Raw genomic sequence first — 17,133 nt, forward strand, 5'->3', positions numbered from 1 at the left:
GCTTTTATGGTGCTGCATCCTCAACCTGCCTTTAAAATTAAACCGAGCCTCAGCTCCAAGGCACTAGCTTTGTTCTGTCATACTGGAAAACAAAGCAAACCTAGATAGAGAGCCAGCTAAGACAGCGGGAGACGTTAGACGTTATTAAACCCTAACACTAACTGATTCTTGTTTAAAGTGATATTTGATGCAGAAAGCATAATAAAACGGGTGGATAAAGATGCAAGAAGTCATTCCTAAGGTCTCCCAGAAACCAAATCAGTGCCTCCGAGCCCCAGGTTTACATGAGCCCTAGGCTTTCCACCCACCCCACCTCGGGGGGCAGTGACTTCTAATGTAAGGACAGATGAACGCATGGGTCATGTCACCACGCAAAGAGCAGGCAGTGCCTGTCAGCAGGGGGAAGACGAGGAGCAAGTGTCTGGTGAAGAGAACTCGGTGAAATGGAGTAGCTGAGGGAAAAGTCATGATTTAAAACCTCTTTAACCCAGGGCTGAGCTGAAATCACTTCATGTCCCTAGAGAACACCTGAAATACCTTGCTACTGGTCTCCTCTTACGGCTTTCCTGCCAGCCTCGTGCTCTAGCAGCACCACGCTGGTCTTGTCTGTGGGTGCAGAAGAGGGATGGGAGAGGCACCAAGGAGGTGACAAGGGCTGGAGGACTGGTAACAAGTCTCTCTGTGCTTTTAAAGGGTGGCTTCTAGCAGTGGCAACAGAAGCACTGAGGGACCAGGGGCTCACAGGGTCAAACACCATCTAAGCAGGGGTCTGAGCAATCTGACCAAACCCCATATTTTTTGATGCAAGTATTTAAAGGGAGAAGGGAGGGAACATTCAAACCACTCTGAAGTTATATATTGACCACGCAGGCTTTCACCATCAGTTCTGGGCTCCAGGGATTCTGGTGGACATCCTGAACCACTTTTCCTTCGTGTGATGAGACCCAGGATGCAGCGGACAGGCTCCAACCCTGGGTGAGAAGCAATGCACGGTAGGAGAGGGTGGTAACGCAGGGCTGGGTCACTGCAGGAGTCCTGCCTCTCTGGACTCTACCCACAATATTGCTTCACCATTTAAGTTCACGTATCGAAATAAAAACATGGAAGTGACAATTCAAAAATGCAAAAGCAAAAACCATAGTGTCATATGCTGTTAAAAACAGATCAGAGTATTCCTCCTATTCCTTCCTTCACACGTCCCCTACTTTCTCTCCACCCCCACCAAAACCCCATGCAGCAAAGAATCCTTCCCTTTAAAATGTCTGTATTTAACATACTAAATACTCACGCTATTTGGTGATGATCCTTTGGTAGATTTTTCAAGGTCCAGATACCAGAAAAAGAAAGCAAGAAAAAAACCCCAACAAACCCACAGATTTGCCAATCAAACAAGGAAAAAAAAGACATTAGCACTTCATACACAATCCAAACAACATGGGAGGAGAAGATGTGCTTGCACATTACAAAAATCTTGAGAGAACAGCCTTGCAGGGGACTAAAGCCTTCTGTGCTCAGTGCAGTGTCATATAGTTGCTTCTACCCTAATACACTTTGCAGATTTCGGAGTAAGGAAAGCTGGACTCTAACATGCAGTACACTCAGGTCATTAGGAAAACAGTACAGACATCTGCAGTTAACTAAAAAAATCAGTGGAATTATTCACATACAAAAAGCTACAGGAACATGCATTTGGGAGGAAACAGGTACTTAAATTAATCCTTTCCAAATGAACATATGCAATAAAAATGGAATTAACACCTGTGCAGATAAAATACTTCTGCTCCCTTACATGGTGATGCTCATATTGCATTTTCAGTTGTTCCTAATAAGATTCCTGAATGCTCTGAAAACATGACATCACCTCTGTAAGGGTACAAAGAACTGCAAGTTACACAAGGCTTTACTTCTTGATCTTGTGGCATTGTTTTGTAGATAATTCTCCCTGTTAATAACAAACAGGATTCAGGAACCTTCTAACCTGCAGGAGCTTGGAACATTTTTTTAAAGGTGCAAAAGTATCTAATACCCATTTTTCATGATAGCATGTTCAAAAGTAACCTCTGGAAATGAGGAGAAGAAGATGTAGAGAGAAGTGGCTCAGAAACTGTGCTCAATAGGCCAGGGAGGGAAAGAGGGCTGTGAAGACCTGGAGAGTGAGTAACAGAAGTTCACATCTAAACAAAGAAGTTATTTTAATAGCTCTGCAACTTGAGCATTCAAATGAGTCTCATTTTATCCTGGGTAATAACAACATCTAAAGATCAATGCAATAATGGATTTTATATAATTTTTAGGCTTCTGGTCCCTAAACATTTTATAACTAAACAAGGCTTATCTTGGTTTTCTCTGCTATTTTGTTTTTATTTGTTAGGAATGTCAGTCAGTCCCAAGGCTGCTTTTTTTCCCCCTTCTTCACCTTCTTGAAGACAAGTTTATGCTAAGAACCATTCTCCGGATTTTTTCTTCGTTCTTTAAAATATTAGCTTTTACAGCACAGATCTTGTCTTGCTGGTCTTTAATCAACTGTTCCAGTTCAGCCAGATCAGCTTTTAATGGTTCTACAGCACTGTCTGTGATGCTGAAAGAGACACAAAGAGAATAATATTATTGGAAACATTATGCTGCTTCGGGTTACTCAAGCCTCCAAGAAAGTACATTCAATACCTGAAAGTTCGCAAAGAATTTAAGTTGCGTCCACCCTTCCTGAAAGAAAGTTTAGAATAAGCAGCACAAAAACAAAGCTAACAACATGGAAAGAGTAGAATATTGTTCAAGAGAGATCACCCACAATTCAGCAGTACACAGTCACTTCTTGGCTAATCTAGTTTTCTGCTAAAATCCTGCTTTCTGCTAAAATTCTGCTAAAAACTGCTTTGCAGTAATTTCACCCCACGCTGGGCATACGTCAAGCACTTCTTTCATTTTACCCAGCCAAAAGCTGCAACCACCTGGCTCAGGGATGAAGCAGCACTGGACTCTGTGGGATATAACCCAAAAAGGACCAGAGATGTTGTGGATGCCCCATCCCTGGAAGTGTTCAAGGTCAGGTTGGATGGGGCTTTGAGCAACCTGGTCTAGTAGAAGGTGTCCCTGTCTGTGGCAGGGGAGTTGGACTAGGTGATCTTTAAAGGTCCCTTCTGACCGAAACCATTCTGTGATTCTAAGGACACCCACGTTTTACAGGGGCCCCTGAGTCCTACCATGATACACATGGTAACAGCCATCCCTGTGGGCCTCATCACAGGAGCTTAAAGGAAAGAAGCACATGGCAGAGAGGGACAAATACAACTGCTGTGGAGGTTGCTGGCCTGCTACCAGCTATTTCCTACAATAAACCAGCAAGCCAGCAGCAAGACATCAGCAGCTGCCAGTGGCACCAAGCTGCAGCAGGTAGACATCTGAGAAGAAGCAAGGTATATGAAAACTGGCCCATCACTAGCTGCTGACAAGGGCAGGCAATCCTACACTAATAGGAAATTTAATAAATCCTATGCTAATAAACCACACGTACACTGATGCATCTGAAGTGAATGGGGCTGTTTGGCTTTAAAACAAATGTGCCCCCTTCCGTAATGTTTTGCTGGTCTTCAGGAACACTGAACAGCCAGGGAAATGACAGCCTGAACTAGCCTGCTGTCATTCTGAATTACCCAGTCACTTTGAGGACTCATTAGCTAAAGTCCGCATCTCAAAACCATTTAGTTTTCCCCTCCTCTCTACCCCATTAGCATAAATCACAAAAAGCATCGCCAGAAATTGCACTAACATTTCCCCAATGGGATCCTTCAATTGTCTTTCACAGAAGCAAAGAAAACAAAGACATGCATCCAAATTCCAGTACATATGGGAAGCATTGTCTTCTTCATGTCTGATACTCTGTAATTCTTTCCTGAAGGATTGGACATGCCTTAGCACTACACTGATCTGATTAAGATCTCATACGAAGCTTTGTGCAGTGCAGGGATATGCTGTGACAGTCTCGGCTCATGAAAGGGAACCGACTGGCTCAGCTGATGGGACGCTAGCCTGCCTGCAGTCTTGGACGAAACAGCTGGCCATTGTAAAGCTTGGTTTGACATAAATCTGCAAACAAATTTAGCTGGGCAGTTCCTTCTGCCCACTGCCCCTCTCCTTCCACACCAATGTCAAGAAGACAGTCTTGTCCCAAGTACTCTTTGCCTGGGAACGCAGGGGACAGCGAAGCATGTATAATCACTGTGCTGGGAAAGCAGCCGAAGTATAAACGCCTTGTTTGGCAAGGCCAAAGTGGATCCACTGAGTAAGCACATGCCTGGAGAAAGACCTGAGACTTTCTCCCTGTCACTAGGCGTGGTGCAAAGGCCAGTGAGTCAATGCCTCAGTTTCTCCAACCGTAAAATAAAGCCAAACACCATTTCCTTTCTCTTTGCAGGGCTGGTGCATTCCGAGGCCAACCACAGTTTTAAAGCCTGTCAAGGTTTTGGGATAGAAGGTGCTATGTAAGTGCAAGGAATTAACATCATTACACTTTATATGTGAACCAAAGCCCTAATTCCCACCCCAGCCAGTGGACTAAGCCAGCAGCTGTAAATTTCCAACATTTAACACATTGTTACCTACCAAGATAGGGCTTAGCTAAGAATATCACCCATACTTGCTTCTGCATGAATGAAGCACATCGATTCAGGGAGCAACAAATCTATCTAGGCTGATTGTGAATCCAAGAAGATCACTATGTAGTTCATGTTTAAGATCAGAGGACACACACCTAGAAGGGACGTTCTGTTTTCAAGGAGCATAAGGACACATTGGTGAGACAAGTAAGGTCAAAGAAACTGTTTCTAGGCTTGACCTCCTCGTTTCTATTATGCATGTCACCTTCACTCTCTGGCCTTCCAGTGTTGTTTTTTAATCTTGCACAAATAACAACTTATTAACACCACTGCAGAACATGCTGAATTCAATGGCACAAAGAGAGCAGGTTGTTATTCAGGAACCCACTCCTAGTCCCAATTCAAAAACTACTTTGTTTACTAAGCTCTTCTCCCATTGCTCCTTATGTATTTGTGAGAAGAAACAAATCAGGCCCTCTCATACCACACAAGCATTTGCATCTCTGGTGTCACATACATCGTGTGAAATTGAGCTGAAAAGACATTAAGACTTTTAACACTTCAAAAAACAATTTAGACTGCAAAAAAATATCCCCAAACCACAAACATGACTGATGACAAATTTGCTTTGAAAAAAATGAGTAGAACTCTCCCCTCTCCTAAAAACAGAAATCTGTCTCAAGAGATAAATCAAACTTTCCTTGACCACACTCACCTTTGCTCTTTCTGTAGAGCTTCTGCATGCTGTCTGTTCTCATGCCGCCACATCTGCAACTCATTCTTCATGGCATCCATGTCTTCTTGAATGTAATCCATGATCCTGCCAAGTGTAAGGGCACTCCGGCACAGAGTCTGAATAGAGACCTGAAACTTCTCAATTTCTTTGGCTACCAAGTCTCTCTCTTTCTTCCTAGCTGCTTCCGATATAAAGGGCTTCTCCTAACAGAAAGGATGAATAAGAAGGAAAGCATCAAAACTAGGGAAAACGGTTGTTGCACATGAGGTGTTGAATGAAGAATGTTTTAGAGACTGCTAACTGTGAAGTATCTGGAGAAATGTTTATGACAATCTGCAATGAAAGAGAAGAAATGAAGCAATAGTCTAGAAATAGATGAGCAGAAAGCACGCCATATCCAAGTCACCACTGCTACAGAGGACTGCTACAAAACTGTGCAATGGCATCAGCAATATTAAAGTGCTTTCCAGATCACAAGTGCACAAAAGTAAAGTTAGTATTTGTTCCTATAAATGATCTCACTGATGTTCTCATTCTTGACATGATCTTTCCCAAGCAGTGGGTGTAGCAGGGGGAAAACCTGCTTCACATTCAGTCATGGTTTACCTCAACCTATTTCTATATATTGAAAGGGAAATCTCTGTGGCTTAATGTAGCATCATCAAACAGAAGCTCTCAGCAGCCATGTCATACTCAACAACACTTCTGTAATCAATCTGCTGCTGCCACTGGCATTCACTGTGTAAATCACACGTCCATCCATCCTCCCCCTGCGCACTCTATGGGGCAAGGCTGGGCTGTCACTGTGTCACTCCAGAGCCCTGCAACAGGACTTGGTGGATTGGCATTTACTCAATGCTGCTGCAAGTCACACTGCATAACGACACTGAAAAAAAGGTCATGTTAAAGTCTGGGCGAAGATGATTATGAAATCTGAAAGGCAGTAATTCGGAGAAGCAGAAGCACCCCCGCTTATGATGTTACAGGCTACCACACCATAAACATTCATTGGACCTGCTTGCCACAGTGTTTTGCTCCTAGTTGGGAGCTACAGTGGATGCTGAAGGGCACAGTCTCCTCCTAGTTCTCCAAATTGGTCCCTTCAAGCTGCTTCTCTCCCTCCACTGCCTTTATCTGGATTTCCAGCTCCTAATGCTCGTCCTAATAACAGCACTTCACACTGCACAGCTAAAATAGACGGTGGTTATTCCATGCCTTGTACTTCTGTTAACAGTGGTTGTAAAATCATGCAGGCTGCAGATGTGGCCTCAATAAACTCCACTACTCAAAAATAATTTGGTCTTGTGCACACTTCCCTCATGTGCAGCCAGCGGAGTCTCTGTGGTCAACCTCCTGAAGCCTCCTAGCTTACTGCAAGTTAAATACAGAGAAAATGTTTGCTAAAGTTTCAAAGTCAATGAAGAGAAAAAGGATGCCATAAAAAGAGCAAAGTGATGCCACATTACTAACACACTGTAATAATCTTATTCCAGGAAAGCCTTCCCTGAAAACAACAATCACCATTAAAGAAAAGCCCGCTGTGTTTTTTCTCCCCCATCAAGAAGAACAACCTAATTTTTCTTTCTTTCCAAGAGCCCTACAGGTCGAATTCCCAAAATGAGCTTTTCTTTAAGACACACAAAGCTTTAAGTAAAGTTTATTTAAAGTCATTGTGGTCATTTAATGTATGCCGGAAAACTAGAAAGATCTTTCTCTACCACCCCAACCACAGAATCAACCAATTCCTAAGCACAGTTCCTAGCGGCTATATAAACACAGAGGTGGCAGTGTGCTTCTCTCTCATACTGGGACACCAAATCTACCACGCTGTCCCCTCTTGCCCTCCTACCCAATTGGCCTGTCTTCCTGTGTGAGCTGTGGGCTGTTTGTTCAGCTGCGTTTGGAGGCAGCAGGGACTACTGCCAAACACATTTCAGCAGCCCTTGGCTTACTGATGAACTCAGATATGTATATATATATATTTTAGAAAAATACTTCTAAAAATTTGAAGGCTGGGATTTCTTTACGTCTGATGCTTGTGTTTTACCACACACGCGGTCCATGAAAACTGTGGGACTTCTGAGTTTACTGCAATTTTATAATGTTGAAGTTGTTTAATTAGGAACTGGGCTGAAGTGACAAATGCTGCTGAACTTGTGACCTTTGCTTCCTAAGTCAATTCGTGAGTGCTGGCTAAACTGTTAAAAATAACACTCATCTTAATTCCTTCTCACGCGACCCATACCTCTCTCACAGAAGCAGGTGTTTCATTATACTACATTACATAAAACACGTTATTTAGATACTTTCTGGAGCCATCGATGTGTTTGCTATCCTTTATGATGCAAAGATGAAAGCGCTGCTTCTTGCCCCATTTCATCCCCTGAGAGCTGGTGAGCACCCCCGTTCTAAGCACAGCTGCTTAGGGTTGAGCAGATCTTCTCTCCTGGGTTCCCTCCTTCGCCAACCTCCGAGCACAATGGCCAACACTGTTCCCATCAATGTCATCCAGCTTCTCTCCCCGTTGATCTTGCAGCTCCCCAGAGAAGAAAGCTTTTGCCCAGGTGGCCCTGAAGGCACAGATCACAGGACAGGGTCCTGCACACCAGCCATTTACTAGGGCTAAGCACACATCTCAGGTTGACAAGAGTTTCTCTCCTTGCTGTAGCTAGTAAAGATGTATGAACAGATCTGCACTCTAACAGTGTTTCAGAACTCTTTGCACCCTATTCTAATTCTGTTTTCCTAGTCCTTGCTACACCTTGTTCTCCACCAAAGCCATAGGGAAGGCTTAATCCATGGCACCATACTTTCCACATGTCATTGGCAAGTTACCTATAAAGACAATCACCTTCAGTTCAGCAGCAAAGCAGAGTTGCATCAGATCCAACAGCTTCCCAGGAAGAAGTCTCATTGCCTTGTTTTTCCTCTGCTCCTAAGTGCACCAAGCCCTTACCACTTTCCTCCCTGCCATCCATTATAAGAAGCCACAGTCAAGAGATAAGGAATTTGTTTCAAATACAACTATCTCAAAAGCAAGAAGACTCAGCCAGCCCATTATCTGAGGATACAGTTGAGTGTATGAAAACCCATTTTCTTTTCCAAATGTGGAGTTCAATGTTTTACGTTCTTGTAATGCTGGTGTGACCTCCCCAACACCTAGACAGTCCAAGCAGCCACACTTCTCAACACCAGCAAGTATGGTATGAAAATAAAAAATCGAAAAAGAAGTTAAAATCCCACAATTCAGCAAACCAGAATGGTATACTTTAAAACACAAATCCAGCTAACAATTTGAAATATTTCATGCTAAAATACACAGCTGCTTGAACAGCTTAAGTGGAAATAAAACACCATGGAATATTTTCTATGAATCAGGAAGATGCCCTTAAAGTGCATCAGTAAATACTCAAAAATAATTTTAGTGTCCCTGTAACTTCAGCATACTCTTTGTGTAGTACAATTCTTCAAAACTGACATAAAAAGGATAAAATATTATCCCACCCAAAGTCATTTCAAGTACTGAAACATACTACCACTAAAAATCCTTGAAATACTATTTGGACTTAAACAGGTACATCAATAGGCTTGTTAAAAACCCCTGTGTCTTTGAAATACATACTATATGATACTGAAGTGGTGTAAGAACCTGCAAGAGTTTTTTAGCGTATCTCTCTAAAGGAGAAGCACTTAAATTTCAAGCTCCCAAGAAAATTTCCCAACACCTGAAGGTGCAGCAGCTCAACTGGCACAGCAGTGTCCCTCCTCACACAAGTTAAAAAATAACCAGCAATTCTTTCTATTATTTCACTAACACCTGTACTACCAAGATACCATGTTACATTTCCTGCAGTCTACAGAAAGCTGAGCTCAGGACAGAGAATTATCACCATGAAGCACCCAAGCTTTGCCAGCTATTGCCGATTATAAGTAATTAAGGGGCGGGAGGTGGGGAAAGCCATAGTGTCTATTCTCAGTTTCATAGTTACGGTTATGGGTTAAAATCTACGAGGGACACTCTTTTAAATCACTATGAATTATGGCAGATGGTTTATTACAACAGGCAATGTGGGTGGTAAGAGTCCTGAATGCCACCTTTGCTCATTTTGCACAAACATGTAACAGGATATATTCAGTTTTAAGGAAAATGCCAGAATCAGAATTGTTCCAGTCTATTTAATTAGGCCCTACACCTCAATGAACTCTCCTTTCACAAAAGCCCAAGAATCAATAAATTATCCCCATATAAAAGCCTATATCACTTCTGTAGGCCCAACACGCTTCCTTTCCTTCGTGTTTTTCATAAGGCACCAAGATAAATGTTTATTTTGGATTCCTGAGAAAAAGTCTGCCTTTCCCATTACCTCAATGTGAACAGAACACAACGTGGACTCAGATGCAGGGACCTGAGAAATTAAAAAGCAGGAATTTTCTTTTTCATCAATAAAGGGGAAATTATCAACAGGGCTCCAGAAACCACCAGAATTTACTTGTGTTTAATTTACCCTCGCTAAAGCAATTAGTATAAATATTGCATTGTGCACAGCTCCCTAAAAATGGATCATTCACAAGACATCCATTTCCTATAGCTGGGCTGTTGAGGGCATTTGAAGTGCCTGACATCTACTAAGCTAAAGAGGTGATAAGATTATTTTTTTCCCTACTGTTTGAGAAGTTTATTTCTAGAAACAGTACTTGCTCACTTTTATATAGCTTCTCCTTTGTTTCCATTTTTTTAATTAACAGTTTTTAAATATGAATCAGATTAGAACAAACATCCATCAAGTACTTAATAGTTTCTACAGCCCCTTTTAACTATTGTATTATGTCCCATTATGAAAACAGACCCAAGTAATCATACTTTTATTAAGCTATACCATTTCCCCCCTCCCTGTTTCTATAGGACAGGACAGAAACTTCATTTTGGACAAGTAATTTTGATACATTCAATGCAAAAACAACAAGGTAGGGGTTTTTTATTGTACAAAATATTTTTTGATCATAAAGGGTGTTTTCTTTTCCTGGTTTTTACAGAGTCTGCATTTTAAGTAGATTGTAACTATCCACTAGGGATCACCATAAGAAACTCTTTCACAGAAACACAGGGAAAACAGTAAATGTTAAATCATTTCAAACGAACAGGATGCTATTTCTGCTTATGCCAGGTACCGAGTTCAGTAACAGGCCAAGGAATCGGAGACACAATGTTCTTTACCATTAGATTTTCCAGAGTTAGTCTGACCTGCTTCTGAGTTGGAAGGTACCAAAAGAAAAATAAAAGGATAGCTCTTTAAAGGGGGCTTTTTTTTTCTTTTTTTGGGGAGGGGGGCGTGGGGTGGTGGTGGTTTTTTCCCCCCAGTTCATATTTGATACCTCTAAAAAGAGCTGGACTTTTCAGACGTACATAAACACCCCACCTCAGCCCCCAGAGCCAGTCTGTTTTCCTTCACATTCAGTCCATGTTGGGGAGAAGTCAGTTCATAAAACCTCACGTATTTGGTGCAGTATTCAGCACGCTAAGCAGAATCCTGTGAGTCTAGTCTGACCACACACATGCCAACAGACAACTCTAATCGTAATTAACGATAGCAGATAGTATTAATTCAACCATAATGGCATATTGGGTGCCAGTCCTGCCCAGCTTTCCTTTTCTGCTCAACTCCTGAAACTCTGGGTCCACGACCCCCTTTCTCTTGAAAAACAGCCTCTTTACTGTTCAAAAAGAATTTGCAATAAACCTGTTCCTTGTGTTAAACAACTGCTTTCACAACAGTCTATGCCCCAGCCAAATCCACTGATAAGCTTCTTGAAATATGTGAGTCACCTGTACTGTGTCTTACAACACACTGCTGCTACACAGCTGATGCACGGCATCCTCTCCTAGGGATGGAAATCACAGCTGTCTCACTGCACTTTTATATATCCTTTCTGTTTAACATATCCATCTGCTGTCTCATGTTGTATTTATACCGTACCCACAGGAGAGAACATTTTGTGTTTTTGCGTGCATAGGCCACAGCAAAGGAGCCGTGGTACCAGGAATATCACAAGAGTGACAAAAAATCCTGTTCCTGTGTTCACAGCTTGTAACACAGTTACGTGGAGACCATAGGTTTTTTGTTTCTGAGAGTGGGTAGTAGTGCAACAAGGACACTCAAGCACACACTCATTCAATTTAAGCTCCTGTGGTGCTTGTAATTAACCAGACTGCTGGGTACAGTTCTTATGCTTGAGGAATTGTATGCCTGCACTAAAAGTTTCTCACTGCAGCTTTATTCAGATCACTGCATTAACATCACACCGTCATGAACAGAGCTGTCACACAAAGATGAAAGCCGTTCTGCAGGTAACTCCTATTAAATTTTACTGGCAGCATTTCTTATGACATATTAAGCTGGCAGGATGCTGAGAAGCTGTGGTCTTGAATGGTGAGCCTCTTCAAAACACTTAAATGGTGGGACATATGCATACATCTGGTTAACATGACAGATTACTAATTGCATTGACTGGAAGGGACACCCAATGTCGTGCAGCTGATGGGTTAATGTAAAAATCAATGACCTGAAGAACTTTAAACAAACACAATCAGCAATGATTGTATTTGTTCTAAGCTTAGAAGTACATATTTAATTTATCACATTGGTAATTAAAGTTAATATTATCCAGGTACTAAGCAATTTAGTATCACTTGTTCCTCACAGAAACCTCAAAGTTGCTTCTTTTCTGAAGGCCACGGACTGTATTTGGTAGTGCAAAGATGGAAATTCTGTGATCCCACTTGCTTAAACTATTTAATAACCTGCCTACATTTTCCACACATCAAATAAATGAAGTGGAATACAAAATGTAACATCTGTTTCTTTCTCTGTTTAACATTAGAGGGTTAGATTCTAAACAAATACATTTAGGAAGTCTTTTTAGGAATTTGTTAGGCTGAACACAGCTAATCAAGGCAGCAAAAATCTTGTGTATTTCCAGAATGACCTCTTTGTTTGACCTGAAAATTTTGTATATTATTTTAAGTTTCTGCACATGCAAAACCTAGATGATGAAAGCCCCAGCCCTCTTTTCCTTCTCTTCTTTTTCTTTATTAAAACTTCTTAAAAAGCAAATGCATGTTTGCAAAATGCAGCACATAAAAGGTTTCAGAGGAATGTTTTTAACACAAATAAATGCTCCTCAGCAATCAGCAGTTAGAAGTAAAGGTGTGGAACATCCCCAAGAGTTCACCAGTGTTACATTTGGATTAAGTATTAATTCACCAACTCCACCTAATTTCTAGGTGATTAATCCACAATAAATCAGGTAGATACATTGATCATTTTTTTGCTAAGTATTGGACTTAAAGTATTAGCCAAATGTTCCAGCACTCAGACTACAAACATATTTTTTTAATCCATTCAGTTTCCCAACGGGCAGAAGAACAACGCTTTAAAGACTAATGAATATAACTGGGAAAATATTTCATTTATTTTGTATTTATTGAATAGTTTAACAAAACGAGGGAAGATGAACATTCTTACTGACGGACACAAGGATAAACTTCACTTCGTCATACATAATTTCCCAAAGCAAGTATTCTTCCAAATTTTCACTGGACTTTTGGTTACCTTACTCCAAAATGCAGAAGTACAATTACATTTTACTCTCCAATGCAGAATACGTTTTGGAATACGGTTGCATACTGATGTAGAAGATATTTCTTCTGGAGAGTCTGATGGAAAACAAATTAAATAAAAGAGCTGACAGTCTGGGGAGAAATGGTCAAATCCCAGACTGATACTGCTTCCCAGCAGACTGCAGAGCTAGACCTGGCACAAAACCTACGGCCATTTGAACAGAGCACACTGACCAGAGTTCATTGACCCATTCTCGCAGTCCCATCAACATAACAGGACGTGGTTCCACTTGCCTGCCTAGACCACTTGGCAGGAATAAACCACTTGCAACTCTTCCTTCTTTTTAATTACTTTTGCTGCCTCCCTCTGAAGAGATTCCACAGACCAGTAAGTATTCCTCCAAAAACTGCTGGTCTGCAGTCTCACAAGAAAAAAATCTTGCTGCCACTGCTTTCCTCATGATGTTAGGAACACCCCTCAGACATGAAACAGGCTCATGATGCTAGGGCGACGCGAGTGTGCCAGACCCCCGCCTGCTACTCTGTGCATATCTGGTCCGTGAAATATTCCCAGAGGCAATGCCACGTTGGAAATACATTTTTTAACTTTTACTGTCTCCTGCGTCACAGTGTCTCTAACCTCTAAAATATATTCCCAGGATTCAGTAATGTCTCCAGCTCATGTTTTCTGAACTACATCTGTCAAGTCCCAGTCACTGACTCTGAGCATTTTTAATCATTTTTCCTCTGCTGTCAGGAAAACTACGCTTCTCCTCTCTGGATTGCAACGACTTCAACAACATAATTTGAAAAGCAGTAGCAGCAAAGAAACCTACTGCAGTAGCAGCCAGCTGCTTGAATATGAGATCAGATGATATTCCAGGAGCTTAGTGTTGTATGCAAGTTTTCACGTGATGGACTAGGAAGTCAGCACGTTTTTTTCTAGAATTAGTTGTCTATTATCAGCGTTGCTAACATAGATCAGTGCTTCAAAAGATGCAACAAAAGACAAACAAGGACTGAATGAATGTTTTAGAGACTGAAAATGGGCAACTGGACTAAACAGTTATTGTAGAAGGACACAATTGTCCACATGCATTAAAAAAAAATCTAAGGGGTTAAAAGGGAATTGTTTTAGTTAGTTAGTTACTCTTATTCAGAAAAAAACACAGAAAATTTAGCACAAACACCAGAGGAAGCTTCCCGAGCATGAAATCCATGCAGTTTTGTAAACCCTCCCCCATTGTCCCTTTCTATGTCCAGTGTTTGAGCTGACAGGACACAAGACCAAACAGTACAGCCTACAGCACAATTACGTACTGGCAGAAGATATTATTAAACTAACGACTACCAAAACTTAGTCTCGAGACTGATGATTCAACAGCACCACCTAGTTACAAAACCAGGAACAGGAACAGCTGGATCTCTTGTTCTCACAAGAGTGCTAGCTCAACATGCGCTCCAATAATGAGCTTTAGAGCTACCACATAAACACAGCAGTATCAACTTTTAACCCTTCTTTTCTCCGAAATAAAGACAGAACTTATTCAAGCAGGCAAATTTCCACATTAGACACGTTCTTTAGAAATAGCCAACAGTGTTCCAATGATCAGTACGCAGACACCACAAGCTGCGCATTTATAATAAATGGTATATAATTTAGCAAGTTGGATAAAGCTGTCACTATTCATAACAGATTATGAACAGAAAAATGAAAGGTGTTTTCCTATTTTAAGAATTCATTTCCTTCTATAATCTCAGCCCTTGCAATACGTGAAAGGAATTTTTCTTCCAGCCAAGCAGGCCTGGATCTCGGATAGTCCCAAACTTCAGATGGGAAGATACTCCCCCAAGGGTCGGATCTGCCATCCCAACTTTCTCAACCTGATGGGGAAGAAATGAAAAGGCTGGACTGTGTGGCAGCATAACCCACCACCACTGGACACGAAAGCATATGGGAGTGTCTCTAGTTAAGAGGAGAGAATTGTTGGGTTTACCCTCCCAAATCCAAGCATACAAGTTAACACTGTGTCACTTTTACTGCAGATTGTAGAGGTGATTATAAAGTCATACAGGTTCTAGATAAGAACAGGTTTTTAAAACAGTCTACTGTCTACCATGGTTTTAGTCCCTCAGAGGCATTTTTTTCTGCTGTACACTTTGCTCATAACCTATCATAATATCATTACTCATTGACAAATTACTACAGCTGATAAAGCCAAAAGAGGCAGTCAAGTGGTCAAAGCTTCAAAACTCACTACTGATTTCAGATGGCTATTTGAAAGAGCTTGATGCTCTGTGAAAAGCTGGACTCTTGAGGTCTGAGTTGCAGCATCTTAAAACAGCATGCCAAACTATAGCTCATTCCTGAAAAAGAATATAGGTAGCAAAAACCTACAATACTGAATTAACATTAAAAAAAAAAAAAATGTGATTGGAATTGAAGATTTAAGAGTTCATGAGAAGCACTCGCCTTTCCAAAACATTACGTACCTGTCTGTATTTTTGTAACAGCACTCTGCAATGCACTCCTCAGTGCCTCCTCACCAGCACATCAAACTAGCTTAGTGATTTAGAAACTTTCCAAAAGGCCAATGGATCAGAAAAGTCCATCTAAATGCTCTGTCTTTTGCTGCTTCCTGTAACACAAGCTTTGCAAGGCTGAAAAAGCAAGAGCTCTCCAGTTCTAACACTGACATCAGGGGGGTTCAAACTTCTGGTTTTGGTTTGTGATCACTGCTAGATCCTTTGTAGACCTTTTGTAATGATCAAAACAATAAAAAACAACAAAAAAACCCACCCAGAAAAAAAAAACCAAACTACTTTCCCTTTCCCAACTACTGATCATGGGGAAAAAAATCAAATAAAATCACTTCATAGATTCAGACCTGAATGCTGGGGTATGCTAGGACGTTACTAGAGAAACATTTGGTGAAACAAAAATACTTTATATGGTTAACTGCACCAGAGATCCCTGTTTGGTTTTTTTAGACAATGATAATGACTGCTGGGCAATAGATACTGCTCTTCAAATGCCCAGAGGACAAGTAAGATTGAAACAATAATGGTGCAGCTGTACAAATGCACAGTGTGCCCTACTACATCTAGGGCAAGGCTGAAATCAGCAGACTTTGTTCTGGAAAACAAAAGAATAGGCTAAAGAAGGCTCCCTGAAAAATTGTACTGAAATACTGAAAACCCCAAACCACAAAAATTAAAGGTGAGAGAGCGCTACACAGAGAAGGTAACAATATCTGACAGAATAACAGAGGAAAAAAGCAGCATAACACATCAAGGAGGAAAGCTTGACCATAAATGGAAAATAAACAAACAAACAAAAAAACCATTTAAGGCAGAGAAAAAGGTCACGATTACTGTATTTAATATTCACAGTTCTTTGAAGGCCATTACCATCTTACCCTCTCTGTTGTCTTTGCTAATTTCTGTGATGCCTCATAATCTTTCTTTGTTTCTAGGATTCTTTTTACAAGCCCACCTGTTGAAAAATCAGTATATTTCTCAGCATTGGTTGGCACTAAAATATTGCTTTAAACATTCACACAATAAAATCAAAGCCAACTGCTAAATTTTTAGAGCAACATGAACAGCATTCTATTATGTATTTTAATTACTGAGATACAAGGTATTTGTTATTTGATCTATTTTCTCCAATGTCCTCTAAAGCAAACTGTATCATCAGTATCATCTACTGAATGACCCTTGGTACAGAACCGGGTCCTTGAGCTGTATTAACACAAAGGCTTCTCCTTTGCACGCATCTTTTGGAAGAATTCAAGAACTGCACAACAGGTATATAGATACATATTCCTTTGCAACACATTTTTGGATGCAAATAAGTGTATCTGCCTAAATCACATCCAGTGTAACCATAACGGAAGCCCCTGAATAACAGATCTGAGGTCAAAAGTAAGCATAAATGTTAGAGAACGATTCCATCAATTTTTCTAAAAGCTTTTTTGTAACTTGCCTTGAACAGCCAATCCCATCTCATATCTCAGAGCAGATAACCTGTACCTGACACTATAAGAAACATTAATTTATGAGTTTTATGCAGAATTTTAAGTGCTGCTGTCATTAAATACACATAGAAAATCTGTAGTTAACATCAGTTGCAAATCCAGCTGCACAAGTAAACAAGACTGTTTGATAAATAATTTCTGGTTTTC

General features: G+C 40.9%; 1 protein-coding gene across 3 annotated transcripts in view; it reads right to left on the bottom strand.

Moving 5' to 3' along the window:
• Positions 1 to 1,460: 1,460 nt before the first annotated feature.
• TRAF3IP1 (TRAF3 interacting protein 1) overlaps positions 1,461 to 17,133 on the bottom strand; it is a 45,840-nt gene continuing 30,167 nt past the window's right edge. For 2 of the 3 annotated variants that reach the window (XM_049800287.1, XM_049800292.1), the window contains exons 13-15: positions 16,366 to 16,442; positions 5,308 to 5,531; positions 1,461 to 2,578 (exon numbers count right to left, since the gene is read on the bottom strand). In XM_049800287.1, the coding sequence (XP_049656244.1) occupies positions 2,413 to 2,578; positions 5,308 to 5,531; positions 16,366 to 16,442 (467 nt within the window). In that variant the 3' untranslated portion in view covers positions 1,461 to 2,412. Of the gene's footprint in view, positions 2,579 to 5,307; positions 5,532 to 12,855; positions 14,831 to 16,365; positions 16,443 to 17,133 lie in introns of those variants that run through there. The other variant, XM_049800299.1, reaches the window with a different exon arrangement.

Source organism: Accipiter gentilis, chromosome 1 (genome assembly GCF_929443795.1).
Source record: "Accipiter gentilis chromosome 1, bAccGen1.1, whole genome shotgun sequence".
Classification (NCBI taxonomy): domain Eukaryota; kingdom Metazoa; phylum Chordata; class Aves; order Accipitriformes; family Accipitridae; genus Astur; species Astur gentilis.